Source organism: Gopherus evgoodei, chromosome 2 (genome assembly GCF_007399415.2).
Source record: "Gopherus evgoodei ecotype Sinaloan lineage chromosome 2, rGopEvg1_v1.p, whole genome shotgun sequence".
Lineage (NCBI taxonomy): Eukaryota > Metazoa > Chordata > Testudines > Testudinidae > Gopherus > Gopherus evgoodei.
In genome coordinates this window covers 214,283,906-214,306,397 of record NC_044323.1, presented here as the reverse complement: position 1 = coordinate 214,306,397, position 22,492 = coordinate 214,283,906, and the positions used below count along the sequence as shown (strand labels likewise).

The window sequence follows — 22,492 nt, the reverse complement described above, 5'->3', positions numbered from 1 at the left end:
ATTAAAAGAAGATTTTTTTATTTGATTTTCATTGATTTATGCAAGATCATAGTGTGAAAGATGAAGGTACATGATACACTCCAGGGAAAAAGCCACAAGATAGAAAGAACTCAACATAATTCTCTGTGGATTTGAGTCACCCATGCTAGTACAAGAGGTAGAAACTGAAAATTTCTGTCTTTCAGGGTTTCCATGCCCCAAAAGTATTAACTCATGGGAGCGGGGAGACAAGCAATAGCTTTGATATTGCAACTGCATTCAGTGGGGCTTCACATGAGCCAGCAATTCACCTGCATGTATGCAGTTGCAAATTTGGGACAAATGAGGAACTCCATGAGGGGGTTCTGCTAGGGAAGGGCCACTTCAGATCTAAGGCCAGAAAACAATAGGATCCCTGAAGGTTAGGGTAAACATGGAGATACAATGATTCAGCAGTGGAAGTAGAGCCATACATTTTCCCTGCTCGATGTCACCTATTTTTAGGGGCTCAACTCTCCAGCCTGGAGCCCTACCAACAGAGCAGGTATTGAGGATACCTTCCACTATTTCAACCCTCTAGTGGATGAGCTCTCTGCTGTGAAGGAACCTTGCAGATATTGTCAGATTTATCCCTCAGCAGGGACCAGAAAAATAGCTGAGGTTATGGCCTTCCAGTGATAGATCTGAAGGCAACTCAGAGGGTATCCTGGCTGATCTTGAACCAACTTTGATCTCGCCTCACTGCCTGGCATTTCACACCTATCCAGCAGCACGTCCTTCACAGTGAGCCATGCTGCGATTGACCATATCCCACTACCCAATTGTTTTCTCCTATCCCTCAACTTTTCAACAGATTTCTATTTGTAAGAGTGATTACAATATTCCCTGGTATTCTATTTCTAGAATTATCTAATGTGTCTTTCATCTAGTCAAGTGCTCAGGAAATATGGTGATGGACACTGTAGAAATGTGTATATAAAAAGAATGTGACTTGGAGACCTGAAGTTCCATTTTGATAGTTCATAAGAAGTCTGGTTCTTTATCTGCTTTGTTCCAGAGATCTAAAATAGGTCAGAAGTCTCTCATTACTTTTTAGTAAATGAATTAAGAAATTGTACATCACTGAAGGTTTTCCTCGTTTCATGAGAATTAAGGTCTAATCAAAGAGGGTGACAGCAATTCCTGGGCCAAACAGACAGTCAGGTTATATTCAGTACCTGGGTCAGATTTCAGACTGAATGACCACTGCGATCACACAGTCACTATGAAACCCTGTCTATGGCTAAACATAGAGCTAGCTGTCAGGAACTCTTGTTTTAATCTCAGCAATGCAACTGATCCACTGTTTGGCCTTGGACAAATCATTTGTTTTCCAACGTGTAAAATAAGTAAATATTATCATCCTTTTCATTAGCATATCATGGTTTGTGATGGTCTCAGAAAGCCAAGATGTCAATGCAGGTTTTTCACAATTTACCCATGTTTTATTTTACATATTATATGTAACCACAAAGCCAATAAGCTTGGAGGAAGCAAGAGAGGAAAAGGAATGAGAGGGAAATAAGAGACAGAAACAAGAAGTGAAAAACCTACACTTCAAATACACATTATAGTCTGTTTGATACAACATTTGTAAATATAAACCCATATATATTTTATAAATATACATATTTTGCTGTGGGGCTTTTCAGATAAATATAGTAATATACAAAAAACAAAGAGGAAGACACACACTTCAAACAAATATTCTAGACATTTTAATCTCCTGAATGTAATCGACAGGCAAACAAAGAACAGCTACCAGAAATATAATTGTTGTTATAATTGTTGTCTACAGAGAACCTGTGTTACAGACTAGTAGAAACCAGTCACACGTTAAGAGTGTTTCAGTGACACTTCCACCTAAAACTTTTACTTAAATTCCACTGACCTGCAGAAGTACTCTTCTGAGTATAGAGGGCTTTGCCTGAATTGGGGTCTTTATAGCAACATGAGTAATTTTACACTAATCTGCAAGATATTAAACTATTAGTTTCTCAATGAGCAACTAGTTCTTCTAGAGTCACTCCCTCCCATTCATCCTGCATCAGATTAGGCTTCCAGCATTTTACACATTCTCTCCAATTCTTTGCACTCACATAATTTCTACATTTTATTTAATAAATTTCTCTCTTTTTTGTTTGGGTGGGTATTTTACCCATCTCCTTGCCATGCCACTGCCTACAGGTGTTTCCAAAATTATCATTATTCAGTGGGTTTCTTTTTATAGCAACACATCCTATCCATTGATATTTGTGCCTCCTAATCATCTTAATGTTGCCTGTCACTTCATTTTGCTGCATCCGTTAGTCTGGTTTCCTAGCCAGCAATGTACATTAACATCGTGATCCGCATCACTCTTTTTGATGGTCTCAAGCATCAGTGCTATTTTCTTGATGAGGATTTATGGCTTTGAAGTATAGATCACCATAAAAAATTAATAGCCAGTAAAGTGCTGGAAAGAGATTTACACTCTTTTGAAGTCAGTATCTCCTTATTTGCTAAGCTTCTCCTGGAATTTAAGAGGAAAACACTGAACCAGAATGAAATGTGCATCAATATATGTTATTTTTTTTAAAATAAGGTTGGGGGGGTGATTTTCTCTTAAAGACATGAAGGGCAGTGAACATCTATCACCATTAAACAATTTGCAAGGAGTTGCAGAGGGACTGTGCTACCGTAGTTTACTCTATTTCCCTTTGGTTTTTTTCCCCCAAAAAATAATCTTATGAAGCTCATGTGGCTGTATATTTCTCAAGTGGACATAACACTAAAACTGCTTTAGCCCCACATTTCTTAAAACAGGAACTTATTGTAAGAAGTTACTACTTTAAAAATGTTCATCTTAAAATATGGAATTTAAGTGAAAAAAATCCAATAGCTGAATTGTCTTTGAGATCACCTATGGCAGTGAAATCATGCATTAAGTGTGTTGGTGGTCTCTTTCTAGGTGCTAAGCTAGTGATCAATACGTCTGTAGTTCCTTAGATCTCATTTATCATCTTTCTCGTGTAAAACAGTAGTATTACATCAATTCTCCTGCCCTTTGTTTGCGCAAATGCATTCTGTAAACTTTGCCAATTATTTCTAAAGACTTCCCTGTGCTTTAGAAAAAGATATCAAAATCAATACTGCCACACTGGCTATTTTCTTTCTTCATCAGTTATTCTACTTAGGCAATTACTTTATTATAATAGATAATAGCTTACTTACAACATTATAAAAATCCTTACCCAGCTTGTTGAATGGAAGTGAAAAAAATAGGTTGTATCTGTGCAGCAGATATTTGTTAAGTAATATTTTGCAACATCTTTTCAATATTAAAGTCTACACAACTATAAACCTCAAAAACATGTTTCAAATGAAAGTAGTACAGAAATGTTTGAAAATCCTTAACTATTACCTTGGATATCTAGCTGCAGGGCAGAAGGTGTTTTTTTACAGTAAAATACTATAAAAACAGGATGAACAAGTATTTACACTATCTTAATGACAGCACTGCTGCTAGACGCCACAATACAATTATGCTAGTGTAGTTCATTTCATTATGGCTCTTAATATAGCTAATTTTGTTTCAGAGGAAAGAGAGGAACTTGCTCTGCCCCTTCCCTGGGGGCTTTAGGTGAAAATAATGCAACAATTAAGGCATTTTAAGAAATAAAGAGATCATAAAAATGAGATTTAGGTTTAGTCAAATTCATATGTCTATGTGCCTCTGATGTGTGCACCACTATTTTTCCATTACCTGTGTGCTCTATTGTTTTATATTACAATATTCTGTGAAGTATTTCATTTGATTTCTATATGTAAGGTTTGATAGCTCCTTGCAGAAATTAAGTACTTTTGTAAATGTGAGTTTAATGCATGATAGCTTCAGCAGAATCTACAACAACTTTCAGACAGTATTTATATACAGTACCACATTAAATCGAAAGATGCTACCACTCAAGTGTCAGTTGCCTCTGCAAAACAAATGACAACTTGGATAGCTGTAAAATCTGCAAGCCACTTCTACAAAGCAGTGAAAATTCAAGCCAGCGAGTGGCCTCCAGAATGGCTAATAGCATATCAACAGTGAAGCAGCACAGTCAAAGAGAAAGTCTACAGTTGTGGAAGTTCACAGAATTCAGTTTTTTAGGGTTTTAAGCCACCTCTTTTGTTATACGGATTTCAAGAGAATAGGACATATATTTATGCGCACATACTACAGTAGGTAGTGTCATTAGTTTTAAAACAAGAATCCCTAGAATAATTCTGATACAGCAAATGCAATCTGAAGTTTTCGCCAAAGAAGCTGAAGGGAAGCTATTAACTTGTGGCAGCTATGTGGACTAAGCATCTATTTTCATTCATTCAAGGTTATTTTTGAAACCTAATTGAGGGCTTCAAGTGTCTAGGTAAAAGATCCTCTATTCTCTAAACATGAATTTACCCCTTGATGAGGGGAGTTGAAAGAGCAGCTTCCTTTAGCTAGCCCCTGCTCCTGGTAAGGGAAGACCTGCTTTCCACCAGAATCTTCAAGACACTTCTCTGAGTCTTTTCATAACAGAGGCACAATTAGGGCTCATCTCCCCCTTCCCTGTAGGAGCACTGAGCTTAGATCATACATTATTAGGGTTGGGAGGGACCTCAGTAGATCATCTAGAGTCCAACCCCCTGCTCAAAACAGGACCAATCCCCAAAAGGCCTCCTCAAGGATTGAACTCTCAACTCTGGGTTTAGCAGGCCAATGCTCAAACCACTAAGCTACCCCTCCAGGCTTCTCAGAGCCTGGTTCCCTAGCATCCTTTCCCATGAAATTCTACACTTCTACCCCTTGCCCATTTTCCTTGTTGGCCAAAAAACCAACCCCCCCCCCAATTCCTACTTTTCTCATTTCTGTACTTTCTGCTTAGTACATCCCCCAATTTTGCACTTTTCCTCTGCCTCTCTTCTTACTGCTACAGGAGAGGGTTTTTTTTGTTTTTGTTTTTGGCTGTTCTGGATGGGGGCTACCAATTCTAACCATCAGGGCCAGAAACCTTACCCTCCAGATTGTGCTGATGTTGTTCAAAGTCAGCAGGACAAACGCAGGAAAAAAAATTCCTTTGCCCTGTTTTGTTTTTAAACTCAAGTCTCGCTGATCAAGACTGTAAACCTCTGAACAGTCCCAATAAGAGCATACGTGTATGTAAATTAGCAAGAATGACAGCTACTAAATCATCAGTTATATCTACAGACTGCCACCCCCCTTTTTTCCTGGAGCTTCAGAAAGATTTCCAACTTCTTCCACAGCCGATCTTCCACGCCATGGAGTATAAGTTGTCAAGAGATAAGATACACTTCATCCTTTCCCAAGGAAATGAGCATGGATAATGAACCTTCAGGCCTCCAATCTCTTACCAGTCGAGTGATTAATAAAATGCACATGAAACCAAGATTTCATGTATGGTTTTTGAAATACTAGCACCACATACATCGTTATTTTAAGATGTCTTCAGAAATCAGGAATTAAAAAAAAACACCAACTCCCTGCTTCCACAAACACAAGTTCTAAAACTTGCCATATTTTAGCTCTGATCAAAATTTTAGGTAGTATTCATGCAGCAATACTTAAGGACCTTCCCCTCCTTGCTAATTTAGCAGTTATCTAGAAACGTATTCTACAGTATTAGAATGTGACTGATGAGATTCTGAAGTTGAAAAATAGGCTTATCAATGCATTAAAATAATGAAATAGCACCAGAAGATCATGAACAAAATACAAGATGTATCATCTGTTCCAGAAAATAATTTTAAGTACTTCCCAAACTAACAATGAAAATTAAAATATTATTTCTTCTAAACTTATGGATGGATTTGATAACACCTACTGACATATTTTCAAAATGGCACTCAAATCATTAGGAATACAAAACATTCACAAACAAAATATACACATCTTTTTGGTCTGTTTAGCCAACAATGAATAATCCTTTAATAGATTATAACGTAGCCTGTGCAAATACAAATATAATCTTAGAAAACATTAGACATATGTACACTATTAAACACTTTATTCAATATTAGCTGTATGAGCAATTTCATCTCAGAATTAATGAACTGAAAGATTTTGGTATAATGACTAAAGATCTACTTGAAATGTGGGATTTTCAAAAAATTGCAGCTGAGTTGCAGACAAGCCATGGAAAATTGTGGAAAGTAATAATGGACCTTAGTGTTACTGAAAATAATAATATCCATTATTACTTTTCTGTGATTTTTCCGCTGTCAGTTGCCCAGGGCTGTGAATGGGGGCCCAGAGCTGATAACAGGAACATTGGGAGGGAGGGGGGAAAGGCAGGACTCCCAGCTGTCAGCCATGTGGGGCAGCCAGAGCTTTCACTGAGAGCCACACAGACAGTGAGGCTCCCACCATCAAAACTGCGGTGGAGGCCTAATACTACAGAATCAGCAGTATCACCAGTTAAATTGCATTAAACATTAATTGCAAGCAGGAAATGTAAGATGTGTGTTTAATTTATACTTGCCGAATTAACTTCTAAGTTTGTTTTAGTACTAGTTATAGAATATATCTTACATATACGCAATTGCCATTTTTCATGACCAGTAGATACCAAGGTAATTTATTGTATAGTCACAGTAGTCAGCACTACTATTTCCAGTGCTGGTCTTCAGATACCACTAGAACATAGTTTCTGTAACATACATATGTTTACCAGTTGCACTAAATAGCATTGAAAAGGTATATCTCTCAATTAACTTAGCAATGTATTGTGTATATTGCAGAAACAATCATCCTCCCACACATCAACACTGGATGAAAGACAGACGCCATTCTTCTTTTAGTAAAAGCCACCTATGCAGAAAGAGAAAAACAGGAAGAATTAATTTCCACTCACGCTAAAAATCTGTTTAAAAAAATTACAGACATTTAACTTATTTGTTTAACAACTGGTCATTGTACTAGCAGCAAAGAATCCTGTGGCACCTTATAGACTAACAGACGTTTTGGAGCATGAGCTTTTGTGGGTGAATACCCACTTCCTCAGATGCATGCACGAAAGCTCATGCTCCAAAACGTCTGTTAGTCTATAAGGTGCCACAGGATTCTTTGCTGCTTTTACAGATCCAGACTAACACGGCTACCCCTCTGATACTTGGTCATTGTACTGACTCTTACCTTAAATCTGAGAGAAGCTCTTTTTTTTCTAACTCCTTTCTTCATTGCCACTGCAGTCTTCTAATGGACAAAACTCCCATCATTCAGCTGTCACTGCTTTGAAGGTTTACGTTATCTTGAAACAATAAGTTTCTTCATGTTAAATCTTACAGAAATCTTAAAATCTAGTTGCAGTTTTTCTATTACTCATCCAGTGAAAATTCTGGTGTTTGTGTGCGAAAGCTTTTACCTCATTTTCTGCACTTCTACTTATGATGGTGTTCCAAAATTCTCTCTTTAGACTTCCTGAAAAAATATGCAGCAAGTCTCTTATTTGTTTTGCTTCACTATTAATATGACTTCCCCTCTTCACTTCATTCCCTAGTCTTGCAGTCTTCTATACTGTCACTTAAAAAAAATCTCAATTATATTCACTATTATTGTAATTCGTCCTTCCTGTTTTTCTATTGCCATTTCTAAATATCTTGCTCTTTACCTTTTAGCCCGAGCTCTTTAGAACTCACTTCTCTTTTTTTTTATTTCATTTAAATACCATTTCAACACTTAATCGATGCTTTATGTGCTCTTTCAAATTCAACTTCTGTTCTCCTCTGTAATGAAGAGTTTGATGCTTGTTTCTGTGGACTGTCCTTCTGTTACCCTTTCCCAGAATTACTAAACGACGTCATTATTACTGGGCTTTGTTTCTTCTTTTTTACTAGTTTTTCAACTACTATATTTAGATGCCTCAGAACATGTGACTTACAAAAATATTTGAAAAGAAGGATTAGAATGGTCCATGCTCTGTTCAAGGCAGTCATGAACTCACAACAATAGGTCTTTTCCATTTCTAACTACGATGGTCTGAATAATTAATCCAGAGACTACTAGCTCAAGGAATAAGCCAAATAAAGAGTACAGTGCTGCCACATCCTCCCACAAAAGCAGTGCTTTGGCGACTTAAAGGAATGAGATGCATGTACTATACTTCAGTGCAACATCAGCAATTTTACTTTTAAAAAAATGTAATGCAATAGAATTACAATAGAACCTCAGAGTTACAAACACCAGAGTTACGAACTGACCAGTCAACCACACACCATATTTGGAATTGGAAATACGCAATCAGGCAGCAGCAGAGAGCCCCCCGTCCCCATCCCGCCAAAAAGCAAATAACGTCACACACAGTACTGTACTGTACCTGATAAAACATGACCATGTAGATCATTGTTGCTACCACTGTTATATAACTGCAACAAATCTTGTACAAAGTATGTCAAGTAAGGTGTCCATGGTGAGGTTATGACTTGCTGAATATGATTATGCTATTTGTATGCATGTATCATTTTTGCATCTGAAGTTACGGATATTAACTATGTACCTGTATTTCAAATGTTTGCTCATGGGGTAACACCTACAAGGTATTTAGCCCACACATCTGAAGGGACTATTTGAATTGAATGGTCCATCAAAGACCACTTAACTCACAATGGAAGATGTCTATCTACACTTAATGGACTTTCCTGTGAATGTTCCAACAGGAGTATGGGGGATGACCTCTATTATGACTAAGCGAAGCATGCATAGACATGTGACTTGCCCATGTGACTCCGAACACAATCTTGTTCTTTGTAGTTTTCCACAATGGGTTTCCCTTCACTTGGCAGAAGCTATAAAAGGCCCTGGAAACATCTCTATTTTACTTCTTTCCTGCTCAAGCCTCTGAACTTATACTAATAGGAGCATTCTAATCAAGGGACTGAGGACCTTCCAATGATTTGGAAGCAACCAAAGACTTGACTTAAGCCAGCAGTTTATTTCATCACTGCTACAAGCCTGATCCAAGAACTTTGCAATTGTTGTATGTATTTGATTCCTTTAACCAATTTTAACTTTCATCTTTCTTTCTTTTTACGAAAAAGCCTTTAGATATTAGATACTCGAGGACCAGCAACAGTTTGATTATTGGATAAGATCTGAGTCATATATTGACCTGTGTATGTGGCTGGTCCTTTGGGATCAGAAAAACCTTTTGTTTGATTAAACTGATTTTAAATAAACATTCATCATTAAGTCTACTGTATGGGTGTGGAATACAGGACTGGAATACCTAAGGTGGCTGCATTTCTAACTTCCTGTGAGCCAGTGTGGTGAGATAGAATCATAGACTTTAAGGTCAGAAGGGACCATTATGATCATCTAGTCTGACCTCCTGCACAATGCAGGCGACAGAATCTCACCCACCCACTCCTGTATCAAACCTGTGTCTGAGCCACTGAAGTCCTCAAATCATGGTTTAACGACATCAAGGTGCAGAGAATCTTCCAGCAAGTGACCAGTGCCCCACGCTGCACAGGAAGGCAAAACCCCCTCCAGGGCTTCTGCCAATCTGTCCTGGAGGAAAATTCCTTCCCGACCCCAAATATGGTGATCACGTAAACCCTGAGCATGTGGGCAAGACTCACCAACAAGACATCCAGGAAAGAATTCTCTGTAGTAACTCAGATCCCACCGCATCTAACATCCCATCACAAGCCATTGGGCATATTTACCGCTAGTAGTCAAAGACGAATTACTTGCCAAAATTAGGCTATCCCATTATACCATCCTCTCCATAAACTTATCAAGCTTAGTCTTGAAGCCGGATATGTCTTTTGTCCCCACTATTCCCCTTGGAAGGCTGTTCCAGAACTTCAGTCCTCTGATGGTTAGAAACCTTCATCTAGTTTCAAGTCTAAACTTCCTGATGGCAAGTTTATATCCATTTGTTCTTGTGTCCACATTGGTACTAAGCTTAAATAATTCCTCTCCTTCCCTGGTATTTATTCCTCTGATATATTTAGAGAGAGCAATCATATCTCCCCATAGCCTTCTTTTGGTTAGGCTAAACAAGCCAAGCAAGCTCTTTCAGTCTCCTTTCATAAGACAGGTTTTCCATTCCTCGGATCATCCTAATAGCCCTTCTCTGAAGCTGTTCCAGTTTGAATGCATCCTTCTTAAACATGGGAGACCAAAACTGCACACAGTATTCCAGATGAGGTCTCACCAGTGCCTTGTATAACGGTACTAACACCTCCTTATCTCTACTGGAAATACCTTGCCTGATGCATCACAAGACTGCATTAGCTTTTTCCACAGCCATATCACACTGGTGGCTCATAGTCATCCTGTGATCAACCAATACTCCAAGGTCCTTCTCCTCCTCTGTTACTTCCAACTGATGCCTCCCCAGCTTATAGCAATCGTTCCTGTTATTAATCCCTAAATGCATGACCTTGCACTTTTCACTATTAAATTTCATCCTATTACTATTACTCCAGTTTACAAGGTCATCCAGATCTTCCTGTATGATATCCCAGTCCTTCTCTGTATTGGCAATACCTCCCAGCTTCATGTCATTTGCAAACTTTATTAGTGCATTCCCACTTTTTGTGCCAAGGTAAGTAATAAAAAGATTAAATAAGATTGGTCCCAAAACCGATTCCTGAGGAACTCTACTAGTAACCTCCCTCCAGCTTGACAGTTCATCTTTCAGTACAATCCGCTGTTGTCTCCCTTTAACCAATTCCTTATTCACCTTTCAATTTTCATATTGATCCCCATCTTTTCCAATTTAGCTAATAATTTCCCATGTGAACTGTATCAAAAGCCTTACTGAAATACAGGTAAATTAGATCCACTGCATTTCCTTTGTCTAAAAAAAATCTGTTATCTTCTCAAAGAAGGAGATCAGGTTGGTTTGGCACAATCTACCTTTTGTAAAACCATGTTGTATTTTGTTCCAATTAACATTGACCTCAACGTCCTTGACTACTTTTTCCTTCAAATTTTTTTCCAAGACCTTGCATACTACAGATGTCAAACTGACAGGCCTGTAGTTGCTCAGATCACCTTTTTTCCTTTCTTAAATATAGGAACTATGTTAACAATTCTCCAGTCATACGGTACAACCCCTGAGTTTACAGATTCATTAAAAATTCTTGCTAATGGGCTTGCAATTTCATGTGCCAGTTCCTTTAATATTCTTGCATGAAGATTATCTGGGCCCCCTGATTTCATCCCATTAAGCTGTTCAAGTTTGGCTTCTATCTCAGATGCACTAATACCTATCTTCATATCCTCATTCCTATTTGTCATCCTACCATTATCCCTAAGCTCCTCATTAGCCTCCTCATTAGACTGAGGCAAAGTATTTGTTTAGATCAGGGGTCCCCAACACGGAGTTCGCGGGGGCATCTAAATGCACCTGCATCCTGGCAGGCGGTCGAGCATTCACCGAAATGTTGCCGAATTTCGGCAACATTTCTGTGGCGACGCCTCTGGATGACGCTGCTTGCTGCTGACAAGCAACGTCATCGAGATGCATCGCCTCCAAAATGCCGCCGCCGCTGCCACGGTCCTTCATCTGGTGCGCACCAGACGAAAAGGTTGGGGACCACTGGTTTAGATATTGGGCCATGCCTAGATTATCCTTAACCTCCACTCCATCCTCAGTGTTTAGCGGTCCTCACTTCTTCTTTCTTTGTTTTCTTCTTATTTATATGGCTATAGAACCTTTTACTACTAGTTTTAATTCCCTTTGCAAGGTCCAACTCTACATGGCTTTTGGCCTGTCTCACTTTATCCCTACATGTTCTGACCTCAATAAGGTAGCTTTCCTTGCTAATCCATCCCATCTTCCACTTCCTGTAGGCTTTCTGCTTTTTGTTAATCACCTCTCTGAGATGCTTGCTCATCCAGTTTGGTCTACAACTCCTGCCTAAGAATTTTTTCCCTTTTCTTGGGATGCAGGCTTCTGATATGTTCTGCAACTTCACCTTGAAGTAATTCCAGGCTTCCTCCACCTTTAGATCCCCAAGTTCTTCAGTCCAATCCACTTCCCTAACTAATTTCCTTAATTCTTTAAAGTTAGCCCTTTTGAAATAAAAAACCCTAGTCCCAGATCTATTTTTGTTTATCCTTCCATTTAGTTTAAACTGAATTAGCTTATGATCGCTCGAACCAAGGTTGTCCCCTACAACCATTTCTTCTATGAGGTCCTCACTACTCACCAAAACCAAACCTAAAATGGCATCCCCTCTTGTTGGTTCAGCAACTACTTGGTGAAGGAACCCATCTGATATCGCCTCCAAGAAAATCTGAGCCCTATTATTATTACTAGCACTTGTCCCCCAGTGTATATCTGGGAAGTTAAAGTCTCCCAGGATCACACAATTCCCATTAGCATTTACTTCATTAAAAACATTAAAGAGGTCTCTATCCATATCCAAATCAGATCCCGGCGGTCTGTAGCACACCCCAAGCACTATCTCAGGGGAGGCTCTAATAGCTTTCTACCATGTGATTTTTGCCCAGACAGACTCTGTCTTAACCATTCCATCCCTTCTCATTTCTTTAGTCTACCTCAATATTTACATACAATGCTACTCCACCACCTTTGCCTTTATTTCTTTCTTTCCTAAACAGCAGATACCCTTCAACACCTGTACTCCAGTCATGACTAATATTCCATCATGTTTCTGTTATCCCTATAATATCTGGTTTCACTTCCTGAACCAGTAACTCTAGTTCCTCCATTTTGTTACCTACGCACCTCGCATTGGTGTACAAACATCTTAATTCTTGCTGTTTGGCTTCACTCACATTCTGTATCTGATTACGCCCAGATGTTCTACCGCCAGTATCACCTATTAGAATTGTATCTACAGTACCCTTCCTCCGTACGTCCATTCTCCTAACCACAACAGTACCCCTTCTTGCTTCGTTTTCTTCCCTCTCAATGTTAAAATCCGGTGTGGAGATTACCTGGATATCTCCCAACCATCTCCCCCCAATTCCAAGTTTAAAGCTCTCTTAATCAGTTGTGCTAGCCTCCATCCTAGAAGTCTATTTCCCTCCCTACTCAGGTGAAGTCCATCCCGAGATAACAGTACTCTGTTCATGAATGCCTCCAAGTGGCCATACATCTCAAAGTCCTCGTGACAGCACCACTGCCTGAGCCATCTGTTGATCGCCATAAATCTTGTCACACCTTTGTTGCCCTTCTCTAGGAACAGGCAGAATCCCACTGAAGATCACCTGAGCCTCGATTTCCTTAAGTGTCTTCCCCAGCCTGGCATAGTCTCCCTTGCTAAGTTCCAGCGAGAATCTAGCCATATCATTCGTTCCCACATGAAGGACAATCAAGGGATTCTTTCCAGCTCCCGTTAAGAGCCTCTTCAGCCTCGGGTCCACATCCTGTATCTCAGCACCCAGCAAACAGCACACCCTTCTGTTCTCTAGATCAGCTCTGGTTACAGGCCTGTCTGTTCTTCTCAGTAAGGAGTCCCCAATTATGTAGACCTGCCTTCTCCTGGTGACGGTGCAATTCTCCGGTCTATCCCCTGTTCCCTCTGGTTGCAAGTCCTCTATATTCCTATTCATCCTTGCAATCCTCTGCAACCCATCCTGTGTCCTCCTGGGGCTCATGTTTGTTGTCATCTCCATTGACTCTTCCCCTCTCCTTATAGGGCTAGCTGCTCTTCTCTTCTTCCTTGCCCTCTCACCTTCAGCGACCACCTGCTGTGCCCCTTCTTCATTTTCCAACTCTGCAAACCTGTTCCTGAGCTCTATTGCTCCTTCACTAGCCTGTCTTTTCCTCTGCCTGGTTCGCTTAGTCACAAGTTTACTTTTATTGCTGGATTGGTACATCTTATGGCAAAATAACCACAAGTTTTGGCCTGTATCTGCCGTTTTTCCCAGCAGCTTTTCCTGAATTTGGTATTCTCAGTTGTGACCCACGGAGGCACGATGACACAGTGTTAAACATAAAATATTTAAAAAATAAAGAGAAAGAAGCATTTTTCTTCTGCATAGTAAAGTTTCAAAGCTGTCTTACGTCAAAGTTCAGTTGTAAACTTTTGAAAGAACTATAACGTTTTCTTCAGTTATGAACATTTCAGGGTTACGAACAACCTCCATTCCCAAGGTGTTTGTAACTGTGAGTTTCTACTGTACTCTTCTCACTTTTATTTTTAACCTTCTTTTCCTTTCTGTCTTTCTCCACTATCTCCTTTCCACACCGATCCTGTTGCTGTTTTCCTGCATTTTCGTATGTCTTCTTCTTCTTTGCCACTATCCCTTTAGATCTTCCCCTGCATTATGTTCTCTACATCCTGCCCTATATTCTTTTCTCCCCATAAAAGTTTCTCTATCACACTTTTCTTGTTTCTTACATTTATCTTTCCCCATGCCATGCATGCACTATAGCTTGAAAATTTTATCACAACTTATAGCAAAACAATTAAGAAGGGCAACACTCAGGTGAGAAGCCAAATGTCTTGGAAAGGTTTCTGGATTCTTAACAAGAGGCTGTCACAATGCCTACATGGAGGCTTCATCTTTTGTGTCAGTGTCTAGTTAGGAGGAGTCAGAGTTGCAGACCCTTACTCTCTCTACTGTGGCTAGCAGAAGAGGAAAAGATCATTCTCAGAGTACCAATCTTGAGGTACTGTAAGATGGGAAGAGAGTGTCTGTAAGCCTATCGCCTTTGATTCTGGAACCCTTTTTCAACAATTCGATTTCCAGGTCTATTTCCATTGTTGCTTTCACAAGCACAAGAATAAAATTAACCTGTTTGTATTATTTTCAGTGTTGCTCAAAAAATTCTGAACAGCCATCAGTGAAATCTGACAAAACTCCAGTGAGTTTTTATTCTCTGACAACCTGACAAAGATACAGTAGAACCTCAGAGCTACAAACACCTCAGGAATGGAGGTTGTTCATAACTCTGAAAAAAACATTATGGCTGTTCTTTCAAAAGTTTACAACTGAACATTGACTAAGTAAGGTTTTAAAGCTGTATTTGCAGGAAAAAAATGCTGCTTTCCCTTTTTTCAGCAGTTTATGTTTAACATAGTACTGTAATGTGTTTTATTTATTTAATCTCTGCTGCTGCTTGATTACATACTTCCAGTTCCAAATGAGGTGTGTGGTTGACTGGTTAGTTTGTAATTCTGGTATTTGTAACTCTGAGATTCTATTGTACAAGTACCCCAGAGAGGCACTGGAGCTGTCTGCAGAGTTAAGACAACATTTAACCAATTTATATTTGGTTCATGCTTGTTTAGAAGGTTGTCATGACAACCATTATGGCTAGAATTTAAGTTTTTATTTTAAAAAAAGAGTCTCTATAGAAGTTGATAATATTCATCCAGGAAAGCTGCCTGTTCACTAACATCAAACTCATTTTTCAAGCCTCAATGATCATCCTCTGTCAGGTGTGCTTTAACATATGGCAAGTCATAAGTTTTGTCCCAACAAGATGTCAATTAGTTTACAAAAGCAGTCATTCCAGTTGCAATTATTTGCATGACTTAACATGTAATAGATTAGTTCAACTGCCTAGTTAGTTTGGTCTACAAGTAGATATCTATTTATATAGGCTGCTTACACAGAGACAAAAAAGTTACTACTTTCTTGCTTAAATTTCTGTTCATAACACTGAGGAAAAATTAGCTCTCTTATGAGTCAGTTCAGTGGTTCTCTACCAGAGCTACCCCTTGGGGGTACTCAGGTCTTCCAGAGGGTACATCAACTCACCTAGATATTTGCTTAATTTTACAATAGGCTACTTAAAAAGCACTCACAAAGTCAGTACAAACTAAAATTTCATATAGACAATTACTACTTTATACTGCTGTATATACACTATACACTTAAATGTAAGTACAATATTTATATTTCAACTAACTTATTTTATAATTATATGGCAAAAATGAGAAAGTAAGCAATTTTTCAGTAATTATGTGCTGTGACACATTTGTATTTTTATGTCTGATTTTATAAGCAAACAGTTTTTAAGTGAGGTGAAACTTGGGGGAGTATGCAAGACAACTCAGACTCCTGACAGGGGTACAGTAGTCGAGAAAGGTTGAGAGCCACTGAGTTATAGTGAATATCCACTGAGAGCCAACACTGTATTACTGGGTAATACGCAGGGAGGCCCAGTTAGGATTTCATTCCCAATCCAATTTTCCTTCCTTAAGAACTGAATTATGGTCAGTTTTCAAATATATGTGGTATTAAAAGCTCATGCGTGTTTGGGGGGTGGGGGGAGATGCAGGGAAGGGGGGAACAGGGCCACATGTGCTGTAGGTAGGGCAGAGGGAGCAAGAAAACTTCAGACAGATTTGGGATGATCAGTACTCAGTGGCACATCCAGACTGTCACCATGTTCCCATAAACTGATTATGAATTTATGATTACAGACCTGAATTAATATGCTTCATGGGATCTTAAACAACTGTGACATCATAATCAAAAAGGCGGAGATATCATCACGAATAGGTCGGAATATGAACAAGAGGCTGCTAGGCAGCTCTCCAACACCACATTCTACAAGTCATTACCCTCTGATCCCACTGAGGGTTACCAAAAGAAACTACACCATCTGCTCAAGAAACTTCCTGAAAAAGCACAAGAGCAAATCCGCACAGACAGACACACCCCTAGAACCGCATGCGAGGGTATTCCATCTGCTACCCAAAATCCATACACCTGGAAATCCTGGATGACCCATCATCTCAGGCATTGGCACCCTGACAACAGGATTGTCTGGCTATGTAGACTCCCTCCTCAGGCCCTATGCTACCAGCACTCCTAGCTATCTTCGAGACACCACTGACTTTCTGAGGAAACTACAATCCATTGGTGATATGCCTAAAAACATCATCCTAGCCACTATGGATGCAGAAGCCCTCTACACCAACATTCCACCCAAAGATGGACTACAAGCTATCAGGAACAGTATCCCTGATAATGTCACAGCAAACTTGGTGGCAGAACATTGTCCTCACCCATAATTATTTCACATTTGGGAACAACACATACCTTCAAATCAGCGGCACTGCTATGGGTACCCGCATGGCCCCACAGTATGCCAACATTTTTATGGCTGACTTAGAACAATGCTTCCTCAGCTCTCGTCCCCTAATGCCCCTGCTCTATTTGCACTACATTGATGACATCTTCATTAATCTGGACTCATGGAAAAAAAGCCCTTGAGGAATTCTAATGATTTCAACAATTTCCACCCCACCATCAACCTCAGCCTGGACCAGTCCACACAAGAGACCCACTTCCTGGACACTACAGTGCTAATAAGCAGTGGTCACATAAACACCACCCTATACTGGAAACCTACTGACAGCTATGTTGCAGCCCTAAAGCCTACGCTCAAACACGGCGTCTGTTTGGTCAATTGTCGGTCAAAAGGTCACATTGGTACTGTGTGGAACACCGTAGGGCGGTGTGCTACATTATAGTGCCATGTGCATTTCCTGCTCCTTTTGCCTGGTCACCTAGGGGTCAGGCTAGTGCCTTGTGCAAAAATACCAGGGTAGTGTGCTGTGTGCAGATCCTGTTTACGTGGAGGGCTCCAGCTCGGAACCTGGAAGGTGAAGGAGCTAAGGACCAATCAGATGCTGACACGAGTAAGAGCCTTCGAATAAAACCATGTCCCGCGCCAAAATCTGCAGGAGTATCCGCATGTTAGCTGGAAGGCCTGATCACCCTTTCAGCCAGAAGGGTCTCCTGCGGATTTAGCCGGCTCGGGTCGTGTCGTTACGGATTATTTCCCGCCAATTCGTCATGCCCCTGTTGTCTGTACTGCTGGTCAGGTGCACCTGGAGTATATGCATTCTAATTGCTGTAAATACTCTGTCTACTTAGCTTCTTCCTTTTTCCCCTCTTTTACTTGGTATCAAGTTATGTACATAGTATATGAAAGTTAAATTGTTGTATTGATTGCTATTGTGGTTAATCGTTGTACTTTACAATATTTGGTTAACGTATATAGGTTACTCAGTTTGATGTATCTGCTCTAATTTCTGGTGAGCAGTTAATCACAGATCATTTGGCTTCCTGTCGTTGGTTGTAAATAGGTCATTTCAAGTTGTGTAAATATTCTCGTTCTAATAGTATTGTTAGTTGGTAAAAACGCTCCTCCCCAGCCCAAGTTGCAACTTATCCCCCATCAATAAACAGCCACGTGGTTTTGAACTTTCAATCTGTCACGTTTTGATTTTCCTCACTCGAACCTGCATTGGTCTCGGACAAGCTATACTTACCCACATGCCTCCAGCTTTCATCCAGACGACACCATAGGATCCATTGGCTACAATAAAGCTCTATGATAAAATCACATTTGCTCTATGATAAAATCACATTTGCTCAGAGAGAGACAAATATCTACAAGATCTCTATCAAGAGTTCTTACAACTACAATGCCCACCTGCTGATGTGAAGAAACAGATTGACAGAGCCGGAAGAGTACCCAGAAGTTACCTACTACAGGACAGGCCCAACAAGGAAAGTAACAGAACGTCACTAGCCGTCACCTTCAGCCCCACCTAAAACCTCTCCAGCGCATCATCAAGGATCTACAACCTATCCTGAAGGACGATCTATCACTCTCACAGATCTTGGGAGACAGTCCCCTAACCTGAAGCAAATTCTCACCAGCAACCACAGACCACACAACAAAAACACTAACCCAGGAACCTATCCTTGCAACACAGCCCGTTGCCAACTCTGTGTACATATCTATTCAGGGGACACCATCATAGGACCTAATCACATTAGCCACACTATCAGAGGCTCCGTCACCTGCACATCTACCAATGTGATATATGCCATCATGTGCCAGCAATGTCCCTCTGCCATGTACATTGGCCAAATCGGACAGTCTCTACGTAAAAGAATAAATGGACACATATCAGACGTCAAGAATTATAACATTAAAAAACCAGTCTGAGAACACTTCAATCTCCCTGGTCACTCAATTACAGACCTAGAAGTCGCAACAATATAACAACAAAAAATTCAAAAACAGACTCCAATGAGAGATTGCTAAACTGGAATTAATTTGCAAAATGGACACCATTTAATTAGGCTTAAATAAAGACTGGGAATAGATGGGTCATTACACAAAGTAAAACTATTTCCCCATGTTTATTCCCCCACACACACAGTTCCTCACAACTTCTTGTCAACTGCTGTAAATGGACCATTTTGATTACCACTCAAAAAGTTTCTCTCTTTCCTGCTGGTAATAGCTCACCTTAATTGACGACTCTTGTTAGAGTGTGTATGCTAACACCCATTGTTTCATGTTCTCTGAGTGTATATATATATATCTTCCTACAGTATTTTCCACTGCATGCATCCCATGAAGTGGGCTGTAGCCCATGAAAGTTTATGCTCAAATAAATTTGTTAGTCTTTAAGGTGCCATAAGTACTCCTGTTCTTTTTACTGATTTCTGCTTCACTCTCTTTCTGAAATCAATCCATTTTCAGAAGCCATTTGAAAATGACATAGGTCTGTTTCAAAAGCTTAAACTAGCTGGATGAAGAGGGCTATAAAACAATTTCTACCATAGGTAAAATATATATTTGAAGAAACATGCATAAATTAATATGCTAAATGCACATTCTTCCAAACAACTTTCTGAGTGTCACTAATGTTAATAAGATTAACATCTGTCTCTAAATGTGACAAACTGCAGGTCTCTCAATGCAGCAAGAAGCTGGTCTTTGGAAGAGCACTTCCAATTAGGAGCTGTTTCTAAGACTTTACTTTCAAGCACAAAAGGATAAAAATATATTGCTAAATGACCGATAGCTACTTGGAAGTTAATGATGTTTCTTCGGTTCTGGTTAGCAAGAACATATCTGACACAAACATACAAAAAAGGAAAATTGGCAGGAAAACAGTCTGAAAAGTTAAAACACAAATTATATCTTATGCCTAAACTATCTTATTTCTAGGCTGGAAGTCTACAGTTTATGGTTAAACAGTCAGCCTTGGACATTTTCTCTCATTTTCATATCTACATGAGGTTCTGATCACTTAAATTATTTAGGAACAAAGTATTTCAAAAGATCTGAACTTTTGCAGTTAAAGTTGCAAGTAGGCCAGTGATTCTTAACCTATGACTCATAATACTACTTATAATCCATTTTCAAGTAAATCAGATTTGACCAGCTGTTCACAATTAGTCCTCAAGTGTCAAAATTAACCATGGCATGGAATCATGAGGCACCTCATTTTAAGCCCAAAGGGAAACTGATTGAGACATCTGAGGAGGGATATTTCAGTCCCTGAATATGGGTTCATAATATGAACAAGACTGATAAACTTTGATCCAGGCAAATACAGTTTACTAAAATAGTCTGTGTAACAGTGATTTTCCCTTTGATATTTACATTGTAATAATCAATTTAGAATAACGAGAAAACTAAATCAACAGATTTTATGAAAGATTTCAGAAACAAAGGTTCCCTATAACAAGATGAACAATCTGCTGAACATGCAATTATTAATACATAAAATAAAATAGGTTTTTTTTTAGTTCTTCAGTCATCACTTCCCTCTCCACCAAAAATAGTTGTATTTGTACCAAAATTTAATTTTTATAAATGAAAAAAATAAGGAAGCCTATGAAGTACTTGCAAAACAACCAACACAGACTTGTTTTTAACTCAATGTAGGTCTTAAATGAATATTCTGCTGCACAGACAATAGCACTGTGGTGCATATAAAATTAGAAAACAACTATAATGCCAGAGCTCCAGCCATTATGAAAAGAGTTAATTCTTCTCAACTAAGCAGGAAACTTAACTATCTTAAAATTACTGTAGTCATAGACTAATATCTACTGTCACAATTATATTCAAGTAATTTCTAGAAAACAACTTCTTTATCTAGATACAACACATGGTACAGATTGTCTAGTTATTTTCTGGCTTCATCACAGTAGCAGTCAAGTTACCTCCTGTCACTATCTAGTGTTTCAGTCCAACTCACTTGCTCACACATAAGCTTAAAAACTAAAAATCTTCAGGATGTTTTCATTGGAGGACAAGTATATTAAGCAAATCCTATTGTTTGTTCTTCTGTACACATGCCTAGCTACTCATCAGTAACCGTGAGATTTACAAGTGCCCATGTGTGTAAGGTAAATTCTCCTGGTTTTTATATTTAAAAAAAAATGGTGGTTCGCCTCTGTCAAGTCAGGCGATACAGACTAACAGTTTGCAAATATCACAAACTGAAATGTTTCCCTAGAGTTAAGATTTATTAACAGAAATCTGTGAATCCTCCCTTCCCATGCAATGCTGGGACCTGTTTAAGAGTCAGAGGCAGGCAGTCTCTTTCCCGCAGAACAATTCGGGGAACAAAATGTAGCGCTAAGTGGTTAATCTGCCCTGGGGAACTGAGAGAAAAGCCTGACGGCATCACAAAACCACCTCCTGCCGTAACCGTTTGCACGAGGAAGTGCTCTGGCAGCCCGACCCCCGCCATGTGGATGGATCTCCGCCTCTCCCGCTCCGGCGGGGCGCGCAGCGAGTGGCTGTCCACGCTGCGTGGGGAGAACGGAGCGGGCTTGGCACACGCAGCGGGGGAGGCGGAGAGCGCCGCGCCGCGCCGCCCCAAGGGGGAGATGAGCGGGGGGGGGAGCCGAGGTGCTGCGCCGCGGCGGCTCGGGCCAGCGGGAAGCGGTACCCGGCGGGAGCAGCCCCTGCCCTTGGCGCCCGGCTCTGCGAGGGGACAGGTGCAGGGACGGGGGCTGGTACCGGTACTTCCTGAAGAGCTGGTCGGACTCGCGGAAGCCGTTGTTCAGCAGCATGTTGATCCCGGCCAGCGCCAGCTCCGCGTCCTCCATAGGCAGCGGCGACTCCTCGTCCTCCAGCGGCTGCTGCGACCCGGCCATAGCGGCGAGCCCGAGCCGGCTCCCCGGGCTCCTGTCACCTCCGGCGGGATGGAGGCGGGAGGGGAGCCGGCCGGCGCCGCCGCGTACCGGAGGGGGGGCGGAGCCTGGGCCGCTCCCTCGCTGTGGTGCCCGCTGCGGTGCCGAGCCTGCTCACGCGCCCCCTGCTCTACAGCAAAGCCTTTGATAACGCGCATGCGCGGTAGACCTGCGCGTGGGTATCGAAGCTGTTACCCTTGTCGCTTGTTCGCTTCTGCTGCTGCAGCCGCTGGGCAGGGGGTGGAACGGGGCTGGAGGGGCCGCGCGGCGGCTGCGGCTTGGCGCGCCCGGGGCTCAGGAGCTCCTAGAGGGGCCAAGGGCGGTGAGGGCAGCATCGCCAACAGGGACAGCGGCAGGGAGCTGGGGCCAGTTCCCGCAGCCAGTTCCCAGCCTGGGGTGCAGCCAGCGGCTGCCTGGAGCGATACGAACTGTGCCCGGAGCAAAGTGCAGAGCCGCCGCCAGCTGCACGGGTGGCCTGAGCCCGCTGTGATCCACCACCAGCTTGGGAGGATAAGCAGGGGGATTTAGGACCCAGTCCTGCGA

The 22,492-nt window shown here is 40.8% G+C and overlaps 1 protein-coding gene across 3 annotated transcripts in view; it reads right to left on the bottom strand.

The window, feature by feature from the left end:
- TTC39C (tetratricopeptide repeat domain 39C) overlaps positions 1-21,991 on the bottom strand; it is an 80,850-nt gene extending 58,859 nt beyond the window's left edge. For all 3 annotated transcript variants that reach the window (XM_030552921.1, XM_030552922.1, XM_030552923.1), the window contains exon 1: positions 21,777-21,991. In XM_030552921.1, the coding sequence (XP_030408781.1) occupies positions 21,777-21,913 (137 nt within the window). In that variant the 5' untranslated portion in view covers positions 21,914-21,991. The remainder of the gene's footprint in view (positions 1-21,776) is intronic.
- Positions 21,992-22,492: the final 501 nt, after the last annotated feature.